Raw genomic sequence first — 27160 nt, forward strand, 5'->3', positions numbered from 1 at the left:
TGTTCAAAGAAGCTGCAGTACACCATTAGGAAGATGCTTAATCTCCCTCTTATCTAAGCCTTTTGATCAATTTAGAGGAAAGTGAGTTGGTGCCTTATGAGCAAGTCTATGTAGCAGGCTACTTAAATGAAGTGACTTGGTCCCCTTTCAAGATTAGCTTCATGGTTATTTATCTAATGAATCAGCTAAATTTCATCAAATACCATGTAATCGGACATGTATTGCACCTTCTGGATTAATGGGACCTCTCACAGAGGTCTGTCTTTCCTTATCAGAGTCCATTCAAAGATATGAACTATCTGTAACAGTTGATAGGTTTTTGAAAATACAAAATGTCTTAGAAAATTAGTAAAAGTGTGTGAACAAGATGCTCCATGGAGAAGCATCAGTATGCTCATTTTTGACGAGTCAGGGAGTCTCTTTTCTCCAGCTCATTCTGGGGTCCTCGGTACAGTTACAGGGGACAGGACAAGCATTTTAACTTCTAAGTATGAATTTGTATGCCTAACATGCTTCTGGCCATCAGTAATTAAATCCTGTCTATCTAGTTCCTCATCTGAGTAGACAGAATGACTGTCTAATCTGATTGCAGGAGGGGGTCGTATGCATAGGTCCACTGACTATTGATCTTTCTTCAAGTTACAGTCCTGATTCTCAACCTTACTCTTTGAGACTCTGTGATCGTTCCCTTCAGAATTCAGAAATAAAGTAGTAGGCGCATGCACATGCTCACAGAAACGCACACACAGAGACATGTTTCTTCCAGGCAAATTGCCCCTTCTGCTGATGAACATAGAGAAGGTAGGTTGGATGAATTGTTCCAAATGGATGAGCTGAACTTGGATATCCGCCATTTTGGATACACATAAACTGAAGAGGATGGAAAGTCTTCTAGTGTTCCTCATAAAGCTTTTCCTTATTTGAACAGAGTACAGAAGAGTGGAGTATGAAGCAGCACTGTTAAGAAATATTAGCTTCTTTTATCAGAGTTGTTAAAAACTAGATGAATCTTGTTGGGGAAACTCAAGTTAGCATATAAAGTGAGAGAAGGTGGGAAGGTGTCTGTCTTTCCCTAGTTTTGGAATTGACTCTAGTTTTTAGAGTAGCTCTGCAAACTTTATAGATTATGTACATAGATATCTATTAAGAATATTTGGTAGCAGTAAATAGATTAACTCTTGGCAGCATATTCAGTTACACCAAAGGCAAACAGAAACAGATTGGGACATACATGCATAAATTTGTATTCTTATTTAAGAGCTTTTCAAAAGCTTTGTTTGCACAGCTATGTGCAAATGATAAAGCTCCACATTATCTCAGTAGGAGTTTTGGTCCATGTTGAGAACTTCTAAAAATTCTGTTTTGTATGCAGAAATGAGTTTGCATGGTTTTTAAAAAATTATGGTAGCTGTATTGTCCTTGATAAAGAAAGACGGGAGAATGTCCAGTGAGAAATAAAAGTGCAAAGTGGAAGTGTAACCATTTCCTGTCATTTGGGGGACTTCAGTTGGTCTATGATTTTTTTGGTTGGTCTCCCTCGCCCATGTCCTCATAATAGTATTTAATACAAAGTTTACATTTTTACTTGGCACACATTAGCCTAGACATATTCACTTACATTGTTATTTCTTCAGCATGCCAAGGTTAGATAGTTGAGCATTTTTCCTTTGTCATTGCTGAGCCAGTATACTGAAATTTTTGATCCTGCATTTCTGTAAATAAAATAATTGTAGCTTCCCACAGTAGGATAACTGTAAATAATAAATAAGATATTGTAAACTCTTAAGAGAAAATGTGAAGAGAAATGCTTCAACATAGACTAGAAAAAGGCAGTAGGAACCTATCAGGTCACATTCTTGTGTGGAAGGGTTCTCCTCATGATAGCAAGATACACTGCCTGTTTTTGGATGATGAGCATAATCTAGTCAGTCTTCTGTTTATTGGAACTTTAAACCCTAGGCAGGACAGGAGCACTAGCAAGTTTCAAGATTGTCTCCACAGATCACTTTTTTCACCCTCAGAACCAAGCAGACAGATAAGTGTCTTGACTCCTGTGCCTTTTGAAGAAGGGGTAGTTGGTTCCTCATCATTCATCTGCAGTGTGCCATGGTGCAGACCTCTGATTTGCTTTGTGGTCAGAAGACAAATCTTCTGTGCTCCTGCAAGGTGTCTCCCAAATTTTTCAGGCCTGCTGGGAATTCAAGAGACGTTCACTGTAATGTCATGCCCATAAGTACGTTAGATACAGACCATTTAGAAGAGTTGTAAGAAAAACAGAGCATTTGCAACCAAAATCACAGTCTCTGCAGTTAAACCCTGGGCCGACCTGATGGCAGTTTCTGTGTCTATAGGAGACACAGTGCTATGGCCAAATATGAGTGTACTTAGTGGTTCACTACTGAAGACTTTGCTTCCCTTGAAAATCTGTGGAGGTTGAAATGGAGCTGATTGGGGACTTCATTGCTACTACAAACCTGTTTCTTATGCCCAAAAAGATGGTTTAGCTTGCTTTCTCTATTTGATACCATAACCATTTCAGAGAAGTCACTCCATGGCCTTTGGGACATGCTTATGTAGGAAGACCGATCGGGTTACATCAGTCTCCATCTTCTAGACACCTGTGGAACCCACAGTGCAGTATTGGCCCATAAGGAATGCTATCTCTGACTTGAGTCCTTTTAATACTGTTTGTTCATCATTAGTCTCTGTGCAGCTCTACCTTTCCATATGATTCCCATTTTGTAGCATAAAGTTTAAGCGTTGCTGATGTTTTGAAACATTGCATTGTTGGCTAAAGGTGGCCAGATGCTTTCAAGAGTCTACCATGCTTCCTTCTCAGAAATAATGGCAAAGACAGTTTTGCCATTTCTGCACGCTCCATTTCTAGAGAAGTTAGGAATAGGAAGTCTCCCCTTACCCTTTTGTGGGGCAGAGGAAGAGGAAAGAAGGGAAGTCCTCTATGGCATCTTCTGTTTGTATGTGATAGGGCTCTCTGAAGTTGGTAAGAATTCTAGCATTTCTGAAAATTCCTACAGAAGTCTTGAAGAGTCTCTCTGAGATTGACATTTTGAAACAGTTTTGCTCTTGCTTGTACAGCAATGCCAGTGAACAACACCATACTGCTTTCAACCCAGATGCTTTGGCAACTAGCAGCTTCATGTGTTGCCACTGCTTGGCATAATGACTGATGCTACAAAGCAGTAGCAGGTGGTTTGGATTTTTTCTGCTCATTCTGCACCAAGACCCCATTTTTTTGCAGTGGCTTTGGAGCGTGATAAACAATTTTGCTCTTCTTTCTGGTACAGATTTTAAACTCTTAGATGCTCTTGGTAAAAAGTTGGGCTCAGTGGCAGCCTACTGGATGAGGATACTAAGATTGTTTTATAACTGCTCTAGTTTATGCTCTGCTGTCAGTAACATCCTTCCATACCCCTTTTCAAGCATCTTTTCTCGCAACAGCTTTAGATAGCCCTCAGGCTAGCATGGCTGCTTTTTCCGTCATGGGGAGGAGGGCATTTTAAACTTCTTCCCTCTTCCCTTAGCTAGCATCTACTTGCTAGAGAAAAGTCATGCTGTTAACATGCGCATCTTCAAGTGTATGTTTGCCGGAGTCCTCACTGTGGTAGCTGCCTGCCATCCATGAAGCAGGGTGTTTCATAAGCGTTGGCTATATATGCCTATTCATTCCATAAAGCTGAAGAGATAACATGCCTTATTACAATATTGCTTGGATTAGAAAGTTTCCTGTTCTGTATATTCTTTTTTTTACTAATAAAAAAAAAAAAGAGATTTTGTTGCTTCTAAATCAGGCAAAATTCTCTTACTTTACTGAGAACACATTTTTCAAATTTACCATAATGCTGAAGGTTTGAAATGCATTGATACCTAACCTTTTAAGATTGTGTTAATTGTTTTACTTCTCTTGACTTGCAATGCCTAGACCCTCACTAACATGACATGTTAGGAGGTTGTGGTTCTTTTGCATTACAGTACAGTCGTGTCTGGTGCCTATAAATGTAATGTTCAGTATGTGCTCATGAACTGGAAGTGTACTCTGACCAGACCACTGGCACGGTTGTGTTTGAAACTCTGTACGAATTAAAAGCCTGCAGGGGTTAGAACTTTGTTAGCATTTATGCTATGAACTGAACTTGTGGTGATCTTTTCACAGAACAGAGTTGTTAGCTGAACCTTGAAGAATTGCTTGTATACTTAGTGTTTGTATCCCATTAATATTTTTACATAATCTCCTTTCTTTAAAAACATTAAAGTTTCTTTCCTTACGTGAAATGTTCTTCTCCCTTTGCACCTCTGTGGAGGCAAGAAAACACAAACCCAACCCAAACCTATGTCTAACCATCTGGTCAGATTTTCCTTGGTATCGTTTATATATCTTTCAGGGAATGGTGGAGTGCCTTATTCCCTCCCCCCTCCATTTCTGCACCCCCTTTGAAGTAACCTGTTTTTTCTGGTACCTCGCTATGTCAGCATTGCTCGGCATAATGATGCTGCAGCTGCATGTGACAGGCAGATCTCTCAGTAGCCTGTGCTAAGAATTTGCATGTAAAACTAGAGACTGATGAAACGAGAGGCTTAAATGTACGGTTTAAGCATGGCAATTGGAACACACTGTCTTTGGTTTATGCATCTTCCATAATGCCCCTAGAGGAGAGAGGTGGCACTTTTTGGAAAGGAGGAGCCCAGTCATGGCAAATGTGAACTTCAGTCTCTGCTTACAGAGTTTTTGTAACCTGTAAGGGAGTAAGATTTATAGATGCATGTAGCTGAAGACGTAGGCAGAATTCAAAGGTTTTAAATTTGCACAACTCTGGTACTTGAATGGTGTTGCTCTCATCATTATTATTGGTGTGGAAAAAAACCCCCCAATTTTAAGTTATCTGTAATTCTTTTAATACATCCTGCTTAGTTTATACTAAAACAGTAAAGCCTTTGAAGGAAATGGATGAGTTACACTTTACGAATAATTTTCTTAATCATAGTAGTAGTTTGTACACATAGCGATACAGTTTTTTTTTGTTTTGTGGGTGGGGTTTTTATTGTTGTTTTGGTTTTTGGAGTTGTTTTTGTCTGCATCCATTGGTTTGGGTTTTTTTTAATTTTTCTGTTTTGGAATTTGTGCTACTTGAGAGAAAGGTATGCAATTTGCAGTGAGCCCCGCTTTAGGGTTTTATTGTTGTTTGGGTTAATGAAACCTGGCCTCACTGTCTTTTGGTGGTTGCTAGTTGCAAGTACGTATTCAACCATACTTAAGTTTTTTCTCATTGAAAGCTAGTACTTCAAAATGAGACAAATCAAAAGAAGCAATTACTTAAACTTTAAAGTGTGTATACTAAATACAGAAATTATTACAAAGGCAGGAAATTGGTCTTTCAAATAAGTGCTTTGGAATTGTGAGGTTTCACTGTGCTTGTGAAAGCTTGGTCTTATTTCTGATTTTAGTTGGGAGTTCTCTGTGATAAGCAGTAGCTAGATACAGAAATGTTGTAACTTTCTACTGGGGAATGATTTGTTGTTTAATGACTTAAAAAGTATGAATGCAGTCTGTCAGGAAGTAAGGACTGGCGTGAGATGTCTGTTGTAAAATGACGGTGCCAAAATATCAGTTATCAAATCATTGAGAACACAGCAGAAAAATGATTTAGTTACAATTTACAGCTTGTGAATATTTTATAGAAGAAAATAGTTCTGGTGCTTCTAGTCTACTTTGGAGCAAGGAAACAACCTTTTTCTACATTATTATTTTTATGAACTATAATATGGATTAATAAGGACAGCGTGCCTTGGAGTTTCCAAGTATTCTGGTTTTTAGAAACTGTATCAAAATTTCTGTTATTAATACAGAGTACAAAACCAGTGTGCTGTCTCCAAATGCAACATAACTGCTCTGTTAGTTGCCCAAACTAAGTATGTACTATAAACTTCTGTTTGAGTTAAATTAACTATTTTAATATAGTGTATGAAATCAGCCTTTGAAGGCACTCCCTGGAATCATTACATCAGCAGGTTCCCCATAATTGAAGTGTAATTTATAATGGTAGATTTTTTTGTTGTTGTTCAATTTGTCACTTAAAAAGTCTTCTATCTGTGTATCTAAGTCTACAAAAGGCTTCTGCTTGACATGAATTAAGTTCATGATACGTTAATTTTTTGCCAGCATAACAATGCCAAATAAAGTGTTGTATAGCCAGTTTGAAATTAGTAAAGCAAAAAGACTAGCAATATTACTAGGGCTACGCATTTTCCAAATCCTGCAAGTAGAAAGAGTAGACATAGCATAAATTCTGAAGATACGTGCTTGCCTAGGTACCAAGAAATTTCATTTTTACGGTTGAATTTATTTTAAAGTTTTCATCGCTGTATCAGATGAAATCTGCCTTTATGGTAAACATCAGAATGCAGGTTGGATTGACGTAACATAGTGAAATAATTTGAAAATACGTGTGATTATTTAACTGTGGTGTAGAGTTAGAAAGATTTTGCATCAACTCATAATACTCTATTTATTCAAACTGCAAAAGTACTTTCAGATCCTCCCCCTCTCTCCTGAAAGCTGTTTTCTTTGGTCAGGTATTGAATAATTTATATCATGTGAGACTATTGCACATGATGTATTCATCCCTTGTTTAGCTCTTACATTAATGGTTTGGCATGCTAGCTGTACATTGATATGGTAGATGCTTTCCATTTTTTCTGTACCAACTGTTTAAATATATCTTGTGCCTCAGTAACTACAAATGGGAAATGACTTGAATTATTCTATTTCCCTTGATGGTTTTTATGCGTAGGAAAAGATTCCTTTTTTAATATATATGTATTTGTACAATAGATTAAAGGAGAGCTTTAAAAATGATTCAGATATTTATGCTAACCTTTTATTATGTTCAGCTGGAAATGCATTTGGAATTTGAAAAATGAAGTTTAGATGTTAGGCTAGCTGTTAGCCACAGGTATTGATTAGGGACAAAATATTCAGTGTTTTTCAGCTCTTGTACAGATTGTATGGTTTGATGTGTTGCCGTATAGCAGGTAATTTGTATTCAGTCCTTAATTAGTTTTGCACTGTAAACTGAAAATTGTAAGTAATGTTATTTATATTCTCTTTGGAGGTGGGGAAAAGAGAAGGCACTGCACCAATGTAAGAAACTCTTACTTAACTGCTGATAAAAGTATTACTTTGAGAGGACAGTTGAGCAGACTCGGAGAAGGATTACTGCTGCAAAGTACTGGCCCAGGCTGGAAAATCTTGTAAGCCTATGGTCAGATAACACTCTGCTCCTGCTTACTGCTGTTGTTGCTGCGCTGTTACAGGCTTTGCTAGATGATCATAAATCAAAAAGCAGTAATTTAGTTTAAAAAGCTAACATGAGATAAAGAGTAGATGGAATTGATTTTTGTATGTGTCAGAGGGGTTGGTGCACATACTGAGATAATTGTATATATTTCAGGACATATAAGGCAATATTTTAGTGGGTTTGCTATTGATAAAATTTCCAAAATGAAGCCGTTAAATTTTCTAAATGAGGGAGCCAGGAAAACTTTAATTTCTGTTAGCGTCAAGCGGTAGAACTGGTATTTTGGGCACTTTTCAAAAGCAGATTCTGTGATTCAGATCTGAAAAGTTCTGAGTGTTGTAGGGATTGATACAGAAATACAAAGCCTCTCTCCTCTTCAGCAGTGACCCAGGTTAGCGGCTGACAGAAAGTCATGGCCCTCCTTGTGCCGATCGGCGGGCAGAATAGTGTCACCATCCTTTGAGGGTTTGAGGCACAGAGGCTGCCGCCGCCACCGTTGCTTTATATCCTGTACCTGGTGTGTACCTGGACAGGAGACATCGGTTGCCCGTGTCAGGCACCTTCCGCAAGCACTAGAGAAGGAGAAACACTCAGACATGGGTCTCCCAGGTGAGTGAGTGGCTGAAGAACTTCCACATCGCTGTCGGGCTGTGGAAAGTGAAGTAAGAACATGCCCAGGATCATGCCTTGCCTCCGCTGCCGCGTAGAGGGAAGCCGTGCAGCTGCGTTCTGCTTTTGAAGGGAGAGGCGGTTTTGCTTCCAGAGTAAGTCTGTCAGCCTTTGCGTTTCCAGGCTTCGTTTGCAGGGGGCTGAGCGATGCCGGTTTTCAAAATGCACATCTGTGTGTGGGAAGGGAACCTCCTGAGGAGCGCTGGGAGCAGGGTGACGGTCAGGAGGTGCTGTACGCCTCCGTGTATTCACATTGTCATACGCAGAGACGCTAAACGGCAAACAGTCTTTCAGATAAGCTTAGTTTTTGAAATGGGTGGGGAAAAAATTGCGTATTTCTCATAGGAATACTACAGTTTCTTATGTTCAGTCTGTATTGGTGGTTCGGGTTGGTCAAATGAGATGAAACTCATTTACTTAAAACCTGTCAGGGGGGTAAATAATGAAGGAGATTCCTTCTGTAGTCAGATTCCTTCTGTAGTCGTCCTCCTCTTCCTTAAGAAACCAACAGAAATGTAGTACCAGTGAAAAAGGGGATGATATATTGTAAGTAGCATGTACTGTCTGATACTGTATGGCAGCCCACATCGTTTTATAAGGTGATCTAACCGAGCCAGTGAAAGGGAACTTTTCCTGCTCTTAACCGTTGTGTAAAGAACCCTCTGAAGAATCCCAGGAGAGGGGTGTGGGACCGGAGCGGGTTTGAATACGGTGATGGGGGGCTGCATTCGCCCTTCGGCCGGCGCTGTGGGCTCCGTCCCGCGGCGGGGCCGCCGTGCGGTGCCGGGCAGGCAAGTTTAAATCCTAATGCCGGGCTGCGAGCCCTAATCCCCCTGTATCATGCCTACGCGGCCCTGCCCTTGCCGTGGGGGCGAAATGTAGAACATGAGTCTAATCCTCGGCGGATGGAGCTAATTTTGCTTTAAACTTGAAAGTGTTAACAGCAACTTGAAAATGTGACAAAGCTCAATTGCATTTCTTGTTTATTGCTTGTTTTCCGATTGGACAATGGGCAGCAGCTCTACCCTGGCAACTGAGGGCTGCGATTTGCATCGCCCCCTCTGATTGGCCGCCTGGCCGACGCGCTGGGCCAATCAGGCGGCGGGGTTTTGGTGGTAGGCTATGCTAATTACCCGCTGTTGCTGGGGTTCGGGGTGGTTTCCGCGCGCCGTTCTGCTGCATTGTGTTGCCTGGTGAGCGGCGTTGATAAATGAGCAGTTAATGAGCTGCAGCAGCGCCCGCGTAGTGCGGGCGGGCGGGCGCAGGTTTTAGAGCAGCCAGCGAGAGGAGGGTTTAATTGCTGTTCGATCTCGCCCTCTCTCTGTATCGGCCGAGCGAATCGAATAAATGCGTGTATTAAAAAATGTGTGTGTATATATATACTCTGCGTTAATTAATATATATATCTATATATATATCTCTTCACTGGAGTAGCTTGAAACGAGGAAAGAGCGCTGCTTGGATGGAAGAGGACTGTTCTGGCTCTTTCCCTGCTTAATTTTTTTTTTTTTTTTTTTTTTAAATTAAAAGTGCCTTGTATGGAAGTAACCAGATTTATGCACAAAGTGTGGCTATGGAACATTAATAAAGTCAGCTTTAGTATCAGTACTTCCTAACATGCAATAACCTCTGTATCTGAGGTAAGTATCTGTAGCTGGTGTGAATATAGAATAATCTATTTCTAGAACACACACTTGCCTTTTAAAAATGGTGTATTCGCGTGTCTTCCCCCTCCCAGAAAAAAGAACCCCCCCCTTGCCCAAAAAATCCAAACCACCACCAAACCCCAGACCCCACCTCAGCTGTAACAGTTGAGGCTGGGGTTTTTTCTGTCCTAGATATCATTCCTGCCTAAGAATATTGAGAAATCTGATCTTAAAATATTTTTGTTGCTTAAATCTGCATCTGTTCCTTTTTTTGCTGCTTTCTGAACCTGCTTTTTCCCCTGTTCAATCATGGATTAGTTTATCTTCTTCAATCCTCCTCTTCCCCAGTCCCTCCCTCTGTCTTCCTTAGCTGCCCAAATTGTGGGCTTTCTTTGCATAACTACTCAGATTCTTTCTGTCCAGCTCAGTAAAACTGACTGTAAGGTTAATGAATTATTTAACTGAGTAAATCCATCTACGTAGGATCTGTGTTCTTCCTCCCCCGCCCTCCTTCCTCTTAGCATAGGTATCAATATATGTCTGAGGTCTGATACCACTTAGCATTTACTAGTAACAGTGGAAATTACTTTCACTGGCATATTTTTGACCAGGTATAACCCTGGTGTCAGCAGATTTTGAATCCTTTGAGTTCAGTTGGAAATGAAATTTTGGTAAAAGCGGTTCTATTGGACACCTATTTTTGGTGAAATATTTTTAGAAAAACGCCTATGCACAAAATATTTATTTTTTTATTTTTGCAAATTTGGATTAATTGGTACTTTAATACCAAGAGAACAGACAGCATTTTCATGATTTTGGGTTTATACTTAGGGCTAAACAAGTTTTGTTTTTTAAAACTAAACATTGGCGCGCATTAATTCAGATAGATAGAGTGATAGTGTGCAGCAATTTACAAGTCATGCTCATCATGAAGACCGAAGCTTACTGTTAAAACGCAGCCTATGATAAAATCTGATTTTCACTTTGGTGGAATTTTGATTTTTCAACTATTTTGTAAGCCTTTTAGAAGACTGACAGCAGAGGTAAATCTAAATGCTTTTGAATAAGGCAAACGTTTCCTTTTAATAGGGAAACTCGGTGATTTCTAGTGCATTTTAGAAGCTAAAAACTAAGATAAAACATAATTTGTACTTGAAGTGAAGTTTGCTTGAAGACTTCTGAAATGTGAGCTTAGAGATTCTTTTCTAGCATGTTTAATGGGACAACTTTCATAAAATCATTAATTTAAACTTAACGTTGCTAATTTCTGTTGTGTGTATTATCAGATCACCATGACATATAAAGTAGTTTTCTCCTTTACACTTTTTTACTTCCCAAATTTGACAGAACTTTCTGTATAAAAACAGTGTTTTCAGTTTGTGTTTGTGTTTTTCACAGGCTGCACTGGGAACTGAAGGACAGGTGTGGGCCTTTCACCTAGATTAAATACGCTTACATAGTTGGAATTAAGTAGTTGTTTTCAAACCTTTGTTAGGAAAAATATTCATACTTCATTCTTTGTTTCTATTTTAAGAGCTGTTATGAACTTTCACCGTGATCATAAAAAACGTAGATTTCCATTTTCCCCTGTCTTTCTATTCCCCCTTTTTAAATGTCAGGGTTTTCATTAAATTAGAAAACTTATAAACTGCGTAACCTTAGAATAATTGCATAAAATCATGAAATAAACATAAATTTTTAGGGGGAGAGAAAAAAGAAGTATTAGAACCCTACCCTTGGTACCTTTTCACCAGCGTTGGTGTCCTCTGAAAAAATAAGTGGTTTATTCTTTTACGCATTTTAATAAAATACTAATTTTATTTTAATTAGTATTAATTTTATTTTAATTTTTTTAGTTTTTAAGCAAATGTTGGTGGTCCTCTTCTTTAAATATGGTTTATGAAATATTCAATAATTACGTATTGATTGATGAGCTATTTGGTTTCACCTGTCCATTTGGCATAATAATAAATACCATGTTGGGCTGAATCATCATCCAAAGTACTTGAATTTGAAGTGTTTCTCAAGCAACAGGTTTATGATGAAGAATTGGACGGAGTTACAATGTGGTGGGAAATTTTCTGAAGAATATTAAATATGTATTAGAAAAAGATCAAACCTTCACTAGTAAGCGTGTTGGCTTGTATACAGTTGCACAGTTGAGAATGTTTCTTATTCTCTAAATACTAGAATATCATCTTTTGGAAGATCAGATGAAGGCAGTGTGTCAAAAGGGAGCTTAAAAAAAACCAAACCCAAACCAATCACCCGGCAGCAGAATAAACAAAGTTGCTGATGTGAAGCCTCTCATTCATTTCTTCATGTCAGTATCATTGCCTCTTTGCAGGAGAGCAGCCTTAATTTTTGTTGCTGTTCAGCAGAGGCCATCAGATGAAAAGGGCAAGTTCACAACAAACAAAAGCGGGGGGTGCTTGATTCCTGCCAGTGAGTAAGCTCTGGAGTCATTTGCCTGCGATCTTCTGGATGCTAAAAGCTGAAAGGCAAAAAAAGCAGTTCAAGAGGTCCATGGAAGAAAAGGATGCATGATATATATGTATATATGCATAAACATATATATACACACGTTAATCACAAAGTCTCTGCTTCATGTAATTCCTGGACTGCAGAGTAGATGAGTATGCCAGGCACCTACTGCTGTATGCTTGTCCTGTTCTCTTCCAAGGTGACTGCTGTTGGCCACTTTCAGACGCAGGACGCAGATTCGAATGGATCTTTGGTTTGATATATGAGTAATTCCTGTATTAGTGCCCCCTTGCTTGAAAGAGTTATGTTACTTTTCAGTCCTTAGTCCAGCTTGAATTACGTACCACCTCTTGTTTGGTTTTGTTTGCAAGCAGAAATGAACATCCATTTCAGACCTCTCATTTGGTTTACTTTTCCCAAATTCCTGAAACTTAACCTATAAAGCTGCTTCTCTGTGGAGCTTTGTGAAACAGAGATTTACCTACTAGTATGTGTTCCTTGTCTTTGTAAAATCTTTGAAATTCTATATGTACAAAATTAGAAATTTAAAATCACGGGACCCTTTTGCATTTAACCTGTGTCTCCCTGTTTTTATGCAGAACAGGATAAAATCCAGTCTCGTAAGAACATTGCCGAAGGAAATTGTTGTTTGTGAATTACATAGACACAAAAACAATGACTACTCTATAGAATATATATGCAGACAGTAATAATTTTATTTGGAGCACAGTCTAAGGAGTGTCAAGGGATATTATGTTAAATACAATGAAAATGAAAAGTTCTATTGTATGGCAGCCTATTCAGTGAACGCTACTTCCATTCTGTCCCTTAAAATAAAGCGGGTATTCATGTAACTAAATAGTATCATAACTTATTTACATAGAGGCACTACACTGAAATTGTGGAAGTATTCCGGTGTTTCCGAACTTCTCTGCACAATACTCTTCAATTTTAATGTTCTTTCAGTCCAGTGTATGCCTAGGTGGAGGCTTCTGGTCTATGTGAAGGCATGTACATAGGTTCAGTTCTCACTGTTTACTTGTGGGGTTGTAGGTTTTTTTCAGACGCGCTCTTAGGCAGCCTGCTTCTCAAGAATAGAAACGTGAAAGCAGAGTTCTCACAGAGCTTAAGATTTTGACTTTGAAAGTCAGAGTATGTGTGTTTCCTCTGGGTTTTAGTGGAGAAATTTTGCAATCTTGGGCTTCATTTATGAAAAAAAGTAGTTTCACTTTCACAAAATTTTCTTAGTTCTAAGATTCTCCAGAGTGCACTCAAAGTAATATTTATATGTTAATGAAATATACATTTATATGGTGTTGCCAGTAGATTAAATCAGAAGTTGCTCATGAGTTTGAGAAATTTCCTTCTCTTGTTGTGGGAGGATTACAGGGAGCAGTGGCGTTTAGTCTTTCTGGTACCAGATTTTTGAAGTGGCTTGGGAGAGATACATACCACAATTTCTCCATCACAGGTCTTAGCCACTGTATTTCTGCAGTAGAGGGAACTAGTGTCCCCTGAGTACAGGCCTTACTGCACAAAAGCAATAAAGTGTGTGCATACAAGTCCCGTCCAAAGTCCATCTCCTGCTGCAGCTTATCCAGGGAAGAGGATAGCCAAGCCAGGCACAACACTGTCAGAGACATTAATGAAGTCTACGCTTGGCCTGTCTTTTCTCTAGATTTCTTGCTCCATCTCTGCCATATGACCGGACATGTGACAGACAAGTCATGTCAAAGGTCTGCAAACTGTTGGGAAAGATGGCACCCAGAAGTAATTTTGTGTCACCTCATAAGCACTTCATCATCTCTGCAACTCTGTCCTTTAGGAAAGAGCACAAGCAGGAGGATTCGGTGGGCCAGGTGGATTGGCCTAGTGAACAGGACTTGAGAGGGTGGTTGTTTCTAAGTTTAGGGCTTGATTTTTGCTTTGAGAGAAAGTAGCATTTGGCATTTCTGTACAGGGAAGTTGACTGAATAGTTATTGTAGAATAGCTTCTGAAGTAGCCATTCTTAATGATATAATTCCTCCGCAATATTACAGTTCCTTCCAGAGGAGGAACTAGTGTGGGATATTTATAACGGAGTTGTTTGTTCTACAGTAGCTGCTACAGGTAATTTCCCTTTGTTCCCTGTGTTCGCTCACAACTTTCCTCATTCCAGAGCAAGCTGAGTGAAGTCCGTGTACCTTCATGTTTCCATGCAGTCATTTTAAATGCAGTGCATGAGGACAATAGGCAACGCAATGTTCAGTAGGGCAGTAGTTCACTTAGAGTTCAGGTTGGCATTTTCTTATTGCTTGAAAGATGATTGTTCTAAACCCTAAAATCCCAAGTGCTTGACATGTATTATGCTCAGACAGAATTCAGGTAGGTCTAACTTGTCTTAAATGTGGGTTTATTTGAACAGAGTTCTCAAGAGACAAGTGTTTGTCGGTATTGCTAATTGCTTGCTGCCTGTTTTAGGATGTGCTAATACCATGCAGAGGTGGTTGGGTATTAATGCAACGCAGAAATCAGTCGTCTTGCTTTTCCGAACTTGTTTCTTAGAGGTACACTCAGTGTAATAGCTGAGGTATCATAATGCTCATTGCTGCTGAGAACTTTTCCAAGCATGGATTTTGGAGGAAAAAAAAAAAAAAAAAGATTGACCAGAACTCTGTAAAACTATTGACTTTGCAAAAAAAGGTGGGTCTTACGTGAAGGAAGAGGGCTGTACAGTTCCTCGACTAATACAGGATTTTCTGAATTTAGCTGTTGCCACATTCAGTAATTTGAATATAGAAAAAAAATATAACAAGAAGGTGGAAGTCTTCATCTGTGGTGGCATAGCAGGGATTGAAAATAAAAAGATTTAAAGTCTGAACCAGTCATATGGAGTACTAAGAACTACCATACTTGGTCTGTGGTGTAGGCCCACAAGCTCCTGAACTCGAGTGTGGAAGTGACAATACCCGTTGTGGTGAATGATACAGTTCACACTTTTATTTTCTGGTCTTGTTCTCTGGCAGGTTCTCATTCAGCAGCAAACATATGACTGAGATGGAATACCTCTGCACATTGCTGAATGAGCCAAATAGTAGATAGCAGAGATAGAATAAGGAAAGGGGGAGGATGGGGCAGGAGGGAGAGGAGGTGAAAGGAAACTCAAAATATTTAGGGTCAAAGCAATGATCTTTACAGGGAAAATGTTGAAGAACAGGAAGAAAAGTGCTAGCAATGCAAAGAGAATGGAAGAGGATGAGTTGTGCAGAGGAGAAAGTTTCATACTTCAAAATGAGATGACCCCACAGTGCAGGATAAACCCCCAAGGAATATTTCCACTGATTCCAATTTAGTTCTGCATTATTTCTGCCAGTTAAATGCTATTGTGCCATACTTTACCGGTCATTAATTTATGGATCCGATAAGAAATTCTGCCTCTTCTTTGAGCTGAGTTGAACAAAGAAGTGGGAAAATGGGGACAGTGACATCATTAGGAAACAGCCAAAGTGCTCTGCGGAAGTAGCAATCACTGCCTGGAAGCCAGATACAGGGGGCTTAGGTACAGAAAGGGCTATGAAGTTGTTATAATTTTTAAGGAAATCAGTTACCCAGATAGCAGGTTAGTGATAGGTTCTCAAACATGGGGAAGGACTACATTTGAACTTTTTAAAGTATGAATTAGAACGCTGATGTGACTTTCACTGCTTTTATCTGCTTCATCTTGCACAACAGTCAATAGACAGTGAAGTATTTTTAAAGCTGTTGCAAAGGTTATGCTGCCTAGTAGAGAACTCTCTGTCTCTTGGTGTCATGAAACCAAGATCAGCTGCTGCAGTGGAGGATGCTTTTGTCAGTCTTGAAGGCAAGCTTGTATAACTCATGGCGTCAGAAGTGTTACAATGGTCCTTTTTTGGGTTTAATTTTTAAGTGTGACATAAGTAGGTATGAAGAAATATTAAGGAAACGTCACTTCTTTTAATGTTCTAAAGATTTTAATGTCTGAGTTTGTCTCCTTTTTTTTTTTACCCCATTTTTTTGTCCCTTGATATGAGTATACTTAAATAGAATACTTCAGTACAATTATGACAGAAGGACCAAGAGGGATAAATACCTTGAGAAGCAGAGTATGTATTTAATGAGTTGGGTGACTGAAATGCAGAGAAACCATCTCATTGCTATGGGGATTTCCAAATGCAGTCGCACATGACAGAGGGGCTGATCTAACAACTCCCTAATTCAAAGGAATCAATCCTGTCATTTACTTTGTGCTGACATTTGTGGCACAGAATCGCAGAATCATTGAGGCTGGAAGGGACCTCTGGAAGTCACCTGTTCCAGCGTCCCCCTTGCTCAAGCAGGGCCACCTTGAGCCTGTTGCCCAGGACTGTGCCCAGTTGGGTTTTGAGTATTGCCCACGATGTGTTATCCACAGCTTCTCTGGGCAAGCTGTGCCAGTGCTCAGTCGGTGACTGTGGGAAAGGCTGTAGCACAGCTTCTAATTTTACTAGACATCAGTCAGTCTTGTCCAGAGAACAAAACTTTACAATGGCCCAGCTGTAGGGAAAACTTCAGTTGAAATTTTCAAATTCTTAGGTACCAAATTTAAATGACCACAGTGCACAATTTTCTTCAGGAACAGTGATCCACTCTTGAGGTGGCACTCTGTCACCTGCTACTCTTTGCAGTCCATTGGTGAATATTTGTGCCTTGCTTTATGTTGAAAGGAGAAGGCCAGCAATGCATTGCACCACTTGGTTACCTTACGATACTTTTTTGGGGAAGAGGTAATGTTTTAATGAGTTATGTAGACTGATGTCAAAATGGGAATAACAGAATCTAAAATGGATGAAGTAGGAAATTGAATTTTGAAACTGCATTGAGTTTTTAAAAATTGATGCAAAATTGTAACAAAATTTTTCCTATACTGTTCAGTAACTACCATTTCAAGTGATTTTTCTACTTTGAGTTACTAGTTTCTTTAATACTTGGAAAAGTCATTTAAAACAAACTTACTTTGAATGAGATAAGTATTTGCGATCCTCCCAAATAACGAAATACATTCTTGAACTTAGGCTCTTCCACTGTGTTAAGATGATGCTTTAAAGAGATATAACCTACCTTCTTTCATATGATAGAGCAATCGATTTTTGCAGTATCTGTATTTTCAGATAGTTCTGAGTTATGAACCTCTTTTGAGGTTATAATCTAAGTTTTCTCTGTCATCACATTTATGGTATTGGTCCCCTTTTAAGGATTTTCTTCTGCTTGTAGTTAACAGTGGTTTGCTTATACGGTAGTGTAGGATTTTATTAATGCGTGCTACTTCCTCACTTGTTACTTTCCAGAGACAGTAAGTTTACAAAAGTCAAGAAGTTACTGTTGTTATCATTTATATTTTGCTTATATTATGTTGTATGGAATGTCATTAATGAAACAGTATTCTGAACAGCTTCACTTCAGAAGAGCTGTTACATTCATGACTGTAGGAAAGGGACATACACTCTCAAGGCTGAAATAAGGGATGCCTTCTGTAGCTGGACCTTTATGACAAGTTCTGATTTAAACTTATATTTGCCTGTGATGAGGTTGTTGTAAACTGCAAAAACTTAAACTGTATGCATACATAAAACCTGTATATTTTTATGCCATTCCCTGAACTAACACGTTAGATAAGACCCTTGCGTAAGATAAATCGCTTCCCTTAATGCACTTCATGCATAGAGATCTTGGCATACTTTTTCTTTTCTGTCACTTTGTTTCCTTCCCAAAGTGTAATCACAACATGCAATCATTTGAATTTACAGTGGTTAGAAAGGAGGATTGGTGATTGACTAGACCTTGTTCCTTAGGTGGTTTTATCCTGTAGAAGTTGTGGCTGTGGTGTGGTAACGAGCTCCTGTGGATTTTAGTACTCCCATGGTGGTCAGTAGATCACTTACTTTTTTGAATGTCTAGAGCTCTCCAAATGAGCTTCGGCCATGAGGGGCTTTGGGAACCTCAATTAATTGATTTACACAAATGTTCCTATTTCTATAGCTGACTGACTCCTCAGCCTAAAACCAAAGGAGGTCAAGATTGCTATTCTCGCCAATTCTTCTTTCTCCCTTCATTCCTTCCTAACTTGTCATTGGGTGTTTCTTGGCTCATAATAGAAATTATGAGTGTTCTCTTGGGATTAGCTGTACTGGGGTAGGATTGCAGGTATCATGGAACAAAGTCCGAAATGTGGCAAGGGCAGGTATTTCATCAGGGACCATATCTTGAACATAACTTGTTTTTGTTGATAGCTAAGACTGCTTTCAGCAAGACAAGTCTGTGAACTCGTGTGTCTCTGTTTCAGTGACAGTAAGAAATTGTAAAGATGAAAATTTGTACCAAAGAACAATGGCTTATAAAAAGTTTCTTGTTGGATACAATTTTATTCATCTATGTTGAATGTATGTTGACATCACAGGTTGTGTATGACTTACCTCCAAGCAAATAGGTAGATGCTTGTTAATCACAAACAGAGAATCTTCAAAAAAAAAAAAAAGTTACATTGAATGAGTAGAATAAATTATTTGTCAAACTGTGCTTCTTAGAGAGACTTTCTTTGTGATTCTGCAGTCTGATCACTTTGTTATAAATTATGAAGCTCTTTTCTGGGGTGTTGCTGTTGAATTAACTGAGTTGGTCCAATTGACCATCATCAGTTTGGAAGACCAGGAAAGCTACAGCCTCATTGTCCTGCCTAGTGGACTCAGGAGAGAAAGGGTGTGCAAGTGTCAAAAGTTTAAACCTGAAGTGAAACATTAGTATTATGACTGTTCTTTTGTGAGATAATTATATTTCTAATCTTTTCCACTTTTCCTTCTTTTCCTCTTATTTTTTTAAAAAGTGTGTGTAGTGCATTATTCAGTTCATCCTCAGATTTGTTGTGATCTTTTGAGTGAGTGTCGGAAGATACTATGAAGTCAAATTGTAAATGAGAACTCCATGCTACTGGGATTTTATAGTGTATATATGTGAGCTTTCTGCTTTTTTAGGGACATGTGCAAGTGCAGAATTTTTTAAAATAAAATTTGTTTTTATTAAGTTATCTTATTTGCTACATGTCTAGTATGCTATTGGGAAACCATGGCCTGGGGTAAAAAAATACAAGAACTAAATCTTTTAAAGTAATTGGCTCTAGAATTTAGAATTGGTGCTATTTTTTTTTTACTATCTGATTTAAATATTGTTTTGTCTTTAAATTCAGTCACCATGATGTTGCTAAGTGAGAATATTTTATTTTTTTCAGGTTAAGCAGAAAATCGGCAGAAATGAAAAGAGCAGAAAGTAGATATACGAAATAGTGTCTCACATTGTGTTCACCCACTCTTACAGGAGTGTTCCCCGTGTATCTTGAAAAGTAAATGTACACTAAAGTTCCCAAGTTGTGCAGAGGGAAGATCAACTCTGATTCTCTAGTAAAAATGGAGTTTAGATACTAAGAAAATAGAGTAGTGAGAAAAAAATATTTGTATACAATTTTTACATGATCTGACAGATGCAGTAATATATAAAATAACCATGATATCTTTGAGAGAGATCAGCTGATGCATTAGAATCTTTGCACATATTTTCCGCCTGTATTTAAATGTGAACTCGCGAAGTTCATGATACATAGTTTTAAATTAAAAAAAGAAGATGACCACCTGTTGCACAGTTCATAGGTGAACATAAGATGTTACTTGGAATGAAAACAGAAAAAAGATGCAAGTATTTTAAAAAGTTTACACTCAGATATTTAACTAATATTTTCACTTTATGTTTGAATTCTGGAGGACAGTTTCACTTTGAGAGTTTACTAGGATCTGTATTTCCTTTAAAATCACAAAGCAGTTTTTAATGGACATTTTACAGAAGAGTTAAAGTAATTTTTTGTGCAATGTTAAGTTGACTTAGCTTATAATGGGTTTTAGGTCAGGAATTTCTTTATTTTATTTCCATTTGTAAGGTCATCTTGATATTTTATCATGTTACCAGAGGCACCATAATGCACACACAAAAAAGTTTTCATATATCATAGTTATTTCATGAAGGGTTTGGGGAGTTTTTGTTGGATTTTTTTTGTTGTGAAAATATGTGGGTGCTTGTGGGCAACCAGTTCATTTTCTGGAGCAGTTTGTTCTGTTAGCCTTTTAGTAGTACTAAATTGTAACACTGGAGAAAAATACCAGTTGTCTGTCAGTAGGTATTTCTCTGCAGAATTTCACTTCTCCCTTCTTAAAGTAATAGTGACTATACTATATGTAGGCTTTCTTATTTAGAGCTGTTTGAATATTATCTTGACTTTTTTTTATTGAATATATTTATCTAAAATGATCTAAATGTAAAATGGTGTTTGATTTCATCCCATGCAATTCTTTTACTGCCCTGATAGGTACTGAGTCAGTGATGCAGTGTCATTCTCAATATTTTATTTTTTCTTAACTTAGAATAGGTGGCAAGATGATCAGTCAGTTATTTTTAAGAAAGTAAAATTGATGGGCGGTGTTCATCTACTGTTTTCTACTGATTGTATTTTCTTGCAAGGTTTCGATTGTAAAGGAAATGGGGATTTCCCTTGCTAGTTAAGGTGCTTGATTATTTCACATCTTGCTTATAAATTTAATCTTTACCAATAATTAGGCTTCCAGATTTCAGCTTCTGATTCCACACGTATTCCTTCAGTGGCAATGTTGGCTTCAGTGTGCCTGGCTACTTGTCCCATCCTGCACTGTCTCTTATGTTGTGCCAACATGGCATCCATTTAGAGAATTTCACCCCTCCGGCATAGTCAGCAAAAAGCAAAAGGATGAATGTTAAATGTGGAACATGCTAAACTTTCATTAGAAAACAAAGAAAATGAAAATGTACTTTAATTTGTCCACCACTGCTAAAGGACAGTGAAGATACAGGTAGACTACGAACCAATTCAATGCCATCTGACAGATGTCTGAAACAAGGGTTGGATCTGTCCCAGTTAGAGGCAGATTCTGTGCCTGTGGAATTTGTCATTTTTTCAGGATGTTGTGGAATCTAGTACTTTGGCCATACAGCTTGCCATTCTTCTGCAACTTGACACCAAGTATTTTGTTTGTCTCTTGCTTTGCAGTTGTGTCGCAGTTGCTTCTTGCAGTCTGATTTCACCTTCCCAAAAAGGAATTAATTCAAATTATGGTGCTTGCTACCTATAACTCGATGAAACTCAGCAGTAGGAGTCAGGAAGCTGAGTTGAAGTACAGTGTGTGTTAGAAGAAGGGTGGGAGTTAAAAATGTAGTCTAATGAGCTAAGCAGTTCGTAGGAAGGCGTAAACATTAAGGCCAGGGAAGATGAGGTGCTGAGGCAGGGCACTAGCTCTGCTTTTCTTTTGGTACAGAAAGTTGCTGTGAGCAGCCTTGAAAAGCAGAACTTGGGGTTTTTTTTCTAGCTTTCATGGAATCCATACACAAAATTCTTATATTTGAAAATAACCCCTGTCAAATTCCATTTGAGTTATGACACTATGACATATAAGTGAAGATGTTAGAAAAGGGATGTTAAGGATAAATAGGAATAAACGGTTAATGAATAAGTTGTCACAGTGAAATGGGAATCATAGAATGGTTAGAGTTGGAAAGGACCCATGTAGTTCCAACTAGAGGAAGCACTTCAGCTAGATAACTTTTCCATGAGAATGATTTCTGGGTTCGTTGTGTATGAAAACTCTTGTGTATTTATAAGCTCTGTAAGCTAGGAGATGGAGGCTAACTGAGGTAAATAATTTAAAGCCATTAACTGCATTAAAAACTCACATTGTCTTTGCAGGAGGAGAGACTTCAGCATGCAAACCTTCATCTGTTCGGCTTGCACCATCGTTTTCATTCCATGCTACTGGCCTTCAGATGGCTGGACAGATGTCCCATTCGCATCAGCAGTACAGTGATCGTCGGCAGCAGAACATAAATGACCAACAGGTTTCTTCTGCCTTATATGCTGAACAGCTTGAGCAACCTCCATTATTAACAAACCAGGTACGTCATAACAAAGAAGTCACTGTAGATGTAATAATTCTTTCTCTAAATATATTATACACCCATAAATTACAGGATCAGGGCGTATGTTCTTGTGGGGTTGGGGGTGGTTTGTATTTTTGCTTGGTTTTTTGTTTTTGTTTTGTTCTGTTTTTTTTTTAAACTAATTAACTCCTGACTCTTCTAGGATGGGTGGATGGATAAGTTTCTGGAAATTGTTTTTAAAGATCTGGTACATATTTATTGTGATTATTCTACTTCTAACATTTTTGAGATGAGAGGGGAGAAAGATTGTCCAGTGGAGAGTTGGAAAGAGAGTATAATAATATTTGTTCGATTTTTTTTTTTTTTTTTTTTTTTTTTTAGGGTTGTTTGATGTTAGAATGTGATTGCGTTATTACGTGTTCTAATGGACAGTTTTCTAATTCAGAGTCACTGGTTAGTGTATTTGAAATAGGTTTTCACAAAAGATACATTTTATTAAGGAAGATACGTGTTTTTTAAAAACAAGCAAAATCTAAAGTTATGCTATCATTGGGATTTTACTACTACTAATTTATTACTTACTATTGCAAGGAAGTAAAATGAACACAGGGATTATGATGACTATGGATGCTTTAGAACTGTCAAGATCTGTGTTTCTTCCTTACTGTTTTTGAGTTGCTAGAACTGCTGAAGTAGCTTCCTAACTAATATGCTAGGTGGCTAGCCATAAGCTAGTATTGCCCTGTGTAGGAGACAGTTCTGTTGCTTTCTTAAAAATGGCACAGCCCAGTTATGGAGATGTGAACACAGATAGGTTTCAAAGCTTAAAATCCCCAAGTCTGTAAGTCAGAGCTTCAAAATTTGGTGTACGCTGATGAGGCACGTTCCACTTAATGAGGATGGAGAGTGAAGTCTTTTGCTGCTACCAAATTCAGGTCTGTTCTTGTGTTCAGTATGGCATTGATAGAAAAATCTACGGTACCATCAAGAGCTGCTCTGTTGGTATTGCTCTGTAGGAAGGCACTTATGCTGAAAGAGGGAAGGATTAAAGAGGATGAGAATGGTCAAACTAAGTGCCAGGATATTTGATACTAGGATTTGGAGATCTGTAATGACTAGGGCTCTGTGAAGAATGGCAAAGTGAATGGAGCTGGCAAAGAATGTTTTTACTTTCTTGAAAGCCAGTCAGTAGGAAGAGTAAATCTACTCATATGTAATAGTATTTAGCTTGAGAAATCTACAAAGGTGTTTTTTGTGACTTTTATTTAGGTTAAAGGTCCCCCAGAACCTCTACAATGAGGTTAGTGAATCAGTCTGCCAATTAAGAAAAGTTGCTCTGTTCCTTAAACCTTTCAAGAGACTCTAAGCATTACTATCTGGCATCACATTTATGAGCTTTAGTGTATGTTAGTGCTTAGTTGTTCATGTTGTCAAAACAAACAGCAAAATCAAGGAATTGTATGATTATCACCATCCATTACTCTCTGTGGTCACAATGGCTTTTAAATGGTAGCTGAAGAATAGTTTTCGAAGAAGAGCCAAGAATTGTTGACCAAAGAATGCAACACACTGAGATGAGGATATAAATGTAGGGAAAAAGCTATGGTTGGCTCTGGAAAGTTATCTATATGAAGGAATAATGGCAATCAAGCTGTCTTTGCACCACTAAGACTATTTTTTATTTTTCGAGTTGCATCGGGTTTTTTCTGCATTGTAGCCTCTGTCTTCTGTTTCACTGTAATTGCATTGTTGAAGTTTTATAGTCCTCTGCGTAAGTCCTCAGCTCATCAGCTGCTTTCAGTACCCTTGACTTCGGTGGTGGGCAGCTTCTTGGAGTCTTCTGACTACTTGCTTTTCGTGACTCCTTTGAGTTCTTGTGCTTCTCCCATCAACAAGTCCCATAAAGCGTTCTCACCAGATTCCAGGTTGGTATGGAGGTTCTGTATGAGCTTCTGTTGGGGAGTCTCAATTGCTTTTTGCCTTTGCACTGTTCTTCTGGTTAATCTTCTCTGCAAAACCAAATCCAGCTAGCATCTTTGTGCTACTGAGTCAGATCATCTGCTCTAGACATTGTCTCTGTGCAAGAAAATTTTCTGGTTCTTTCTCCTTCAGTAGCCCTTAAAACATAACTCTTACCCTTTTTTTCTTGATTCTTTATTGTTGAAGGCTTTGTGCTGTCTTAGGTTTCTCCATTGCTGTGGACTACCATCTTGCCTTTCACTCCACATGTAATCTGCATACCATCTAGGTTTTCATGTCTAAATGATACATACATCTTACGGTTCTTTTCTTTATGACATTTCTACAGGAATCCTTTTTATTCAAGGTATTGCCTTGAATATAATGCAACTTATTTCTCTCTGTCCTTGGTAAAAGCAGTTCTGTCCTGTATATGTCAATTCTGAAAAACTCTTGGAGAGATCATTTTCTGAACCGTCCTTGTGTGGTTGTTCATTCCTTTGTTGGAATCCCACCACTAGTTCTTTCTGTTGTGTGTTTGTCTGTTATTAAAGGTTGTAACACCAGACTAACCTTTTAGTAATGACAAACTCTCTTCAGTCACGTAAGGTGACATACTTCTATGTTTTCAAGTATGTATGGTTAAGAAGATCATGTTTTCAACTTGGACAGCAAAGGAATAGGCTGAATGTATGTTGTAGAAGGCTTTTTAGGTTGCTCTAATAGCCATAAAACATAGGAGGAAGAAAAAGGTGACTTTTGGCAGATACAGAAAGTGTAATTCTTAAAGGGTAGATCCTTTTAATGGAATGTCTTGCATCCAGTCAAACAGACAAGAAGTCAGCTTCAGTTTCCCATCATTTCCTAATGCAACAGCAGTCATCAGCAGCCAGGACAATTGGGTCCACTTTGGTGCTTACCGGTTTCAGCAGCTTAGAAGTAGCCCATTTGGGTGCAAGCATCCAACAGTTGATTAATAGCAAGTTGCCAGCCCCTTTGCTCCTGAGAGTGCTCCCATTACCTTGTTGATTCAGTAGCCAGATGGGTCAAGGAAGCAGGAATCTCCCCGGGTCGGCGGTGGTTATGCCGGGACTGCCAGGCAAAATTCTTTCCCGAGTTCCAGCCACCATCTGCTGGCCAGAGCGCCGTACTGCAGTGCCAGCCTTGCTTCAAGGCGGTGCTCTGCCCAGGCAAACTGCCTTTTTCTATGAAGCCCTGCCCTCTTCTCTCTGAAATATCCCATCGTTTCCATAAACTTGCTTCTGTTAAATAATTTGCGGAGCAGCTTAGTGTATCGTTGAGTGAATCTTTTCATTGACGGAATCGAGAATACAAGGGTTACAAAGGGTACTTTCTTGATTGCTACATTTGCTGAACTTTACTGCATTTTGTCCAAATCCAGACAAAATGTACATGCTTGAAAACAAAACCCAGGATGAAGCCTCAGCTTTGGGGATGCTGAAGTGTTATAGAAATAATAGATATCAAGTAGTTCCTCTCTTGACAGTAAATTTCTTCAGGCTGCAGGAAGACACATAAGGATACTGCTTGTCAGTTACTAAGAGTAGTTGTTAAGTTTTAGCATGTAGAACAGCGGCGTTTTCTGTAAGTGATGTCATTTTGATAAATAGCAAAGATGATCTGCCTTATTATGTTTTATCAGGTTATTTTTTTGTCTGTCTTTTTACTGGAGACTGACCCTTTTTTTGGAGGAGTATTGTCTTTTTCAAGTTCCATAATGATTTTCATTCATAACCAAATAATGGGGAAGCTAGGCCTTGAATGTTAATTTATTGTTTTTATTCCCACTCTGTCCTTCTTGTGTTTTGATTTGTAATGGCTTGCAGACCAAATTCTGGTATTTTATGAATCATTTGCAATAGCAGATTAAAGATTAGGAAGCAGTAATGACAATTTATATTAAAGTTACAAATTATGTGTATTTATATTATACGTTACCCTTAAAATATTATTTATATCATCTTCTTTTGCACCTATTGCTTTTTGGTTATGGCGGCCAAAACTTACTCATCTCATCATTGGCAAGAAACAAATAACAGGAAGATACTTCAAAGCCAACCAGATTGCTTTGTTTTTCACTTATTTATGAGGTTTTAAATTACAGTTTAAAACTTCTAGCTCTGTCTTTTTTTTTTTCTTTTTTTTTTCCTTCAGTAGTCAGGCTTAAGGCTTTTGTTTCCCGAAAACTGCTGGATTGTAAGGGTTTACTTGAAGTCTGTGATTGTGATTCACCAAGTGCCGGCCTGCTGGCAGGATGGGGTCCTGCTCTTGCTTTTGTGGTCTTAGCTCTCTGACAAGTGCCAGAGCCAGCTTCAGGAAAGCTTTAAGAGCGTGTGACCTAGAGTGAATAGAAAAGATAAGATCTGCAAGACCTCTTTCCTTTAGCAGCAACAAGCAGTAATATTTCTTTGTCCTTTTTCAACTGGTTGCATCTTGAGAGTTCAACATAGCCTGATGTGAATAGAAGATAAGAGCTTGAAAGTTTTCACAACTTCAAACAAGCATTTCTTTTGTGCTGTGCTAATGTTTATCTTCATCATGGATACTCAGATTGCCTGAAACTTTTTTCAATTAAGTACAAAAAATTAGAAAATTCCTTTACCTGACAAGGAAGTTGAGGTGAGATTCCTGGGCAGATTTTGATAACAAATTCCAACAGTTTAGCTTTCATGAAGCACCTGGAATTCAAAGGTTGGGCTGACTGCTAAACATCTTTCTCTCTATATGTGTCTAAGATCGGTTATCACCTGCGAAATTTTAGGTTTTACTGACCAGATGTTGGCCAGAGATTTTATTGATTCCAACTAGATCATTGGAAAGTTAATGTGTTCTAGCAGGCAGTAGCAAATCCTTAGTTCAGTTACTCCGGCTACCTAATCAGCAACATCATTATTAGTGATCATCAGGCTTCACCAGACTCTTGTGCTCAATGTGAGCATGCAGTTCATTTCAGTAAAGAGCATTTCTCTCACTTTCCGTTTATCTTGGGACATTTTTTAGAAAAATACGTTTACGCTCTGGCAACAAGAACTTCAGAGTGGGGTTTTTCGTTCCCTTTCTGGGGCAGATGACCCTTGTTTCCTTGC

General features: G+C 38.5%; 1 protein-coding gene across 2 annotated transcripts in view; it reads left to right on the forward strand.

The window, feature by feature from the left end:
• The window catches only part of DYRK1A (dual specificity tyrosine phosphorylation regulated kinase 1A), an 87329-nt gene that overhangs the window by 41259 nt on the left and 18910 nt on the right, over window positions 1–27160 (forward strand). The window contains exons 1-2 of one of the 2 annotated variants that reach the window (XM_074602098.1): window positions 7999–8077; window positions 21904–22109. In XM_074602098.1, the coding sequence (XP_074458199.1) occupies window positions 21981–22109 (129 nt within the window). In that variant the 5' untranslated portion in view covers window positions 7999–8077; window positions 21904–21980. Of the gene's footprint in view, window positions 1–7998; window positions 8078–21903; window positions 22110–27160 lie in introns of those variants that run through there. The other variant, XM_074602087.1, reaches the window with a different exon arrangement.

The sequence above is a fragment of the Larus michahellis genome, chromosome 1 (genome assembly GCF_964199755.1).
Source record: "Larus michahellis chromosome 1, bLarMic1.1, whole genome shotgun sequence".
NCBI classification, from domain to species: Eukaryota; Metazoa; Chordata; class Aves; order Charadriiformes; family Laridae; genus Larus; species Larus michahellis.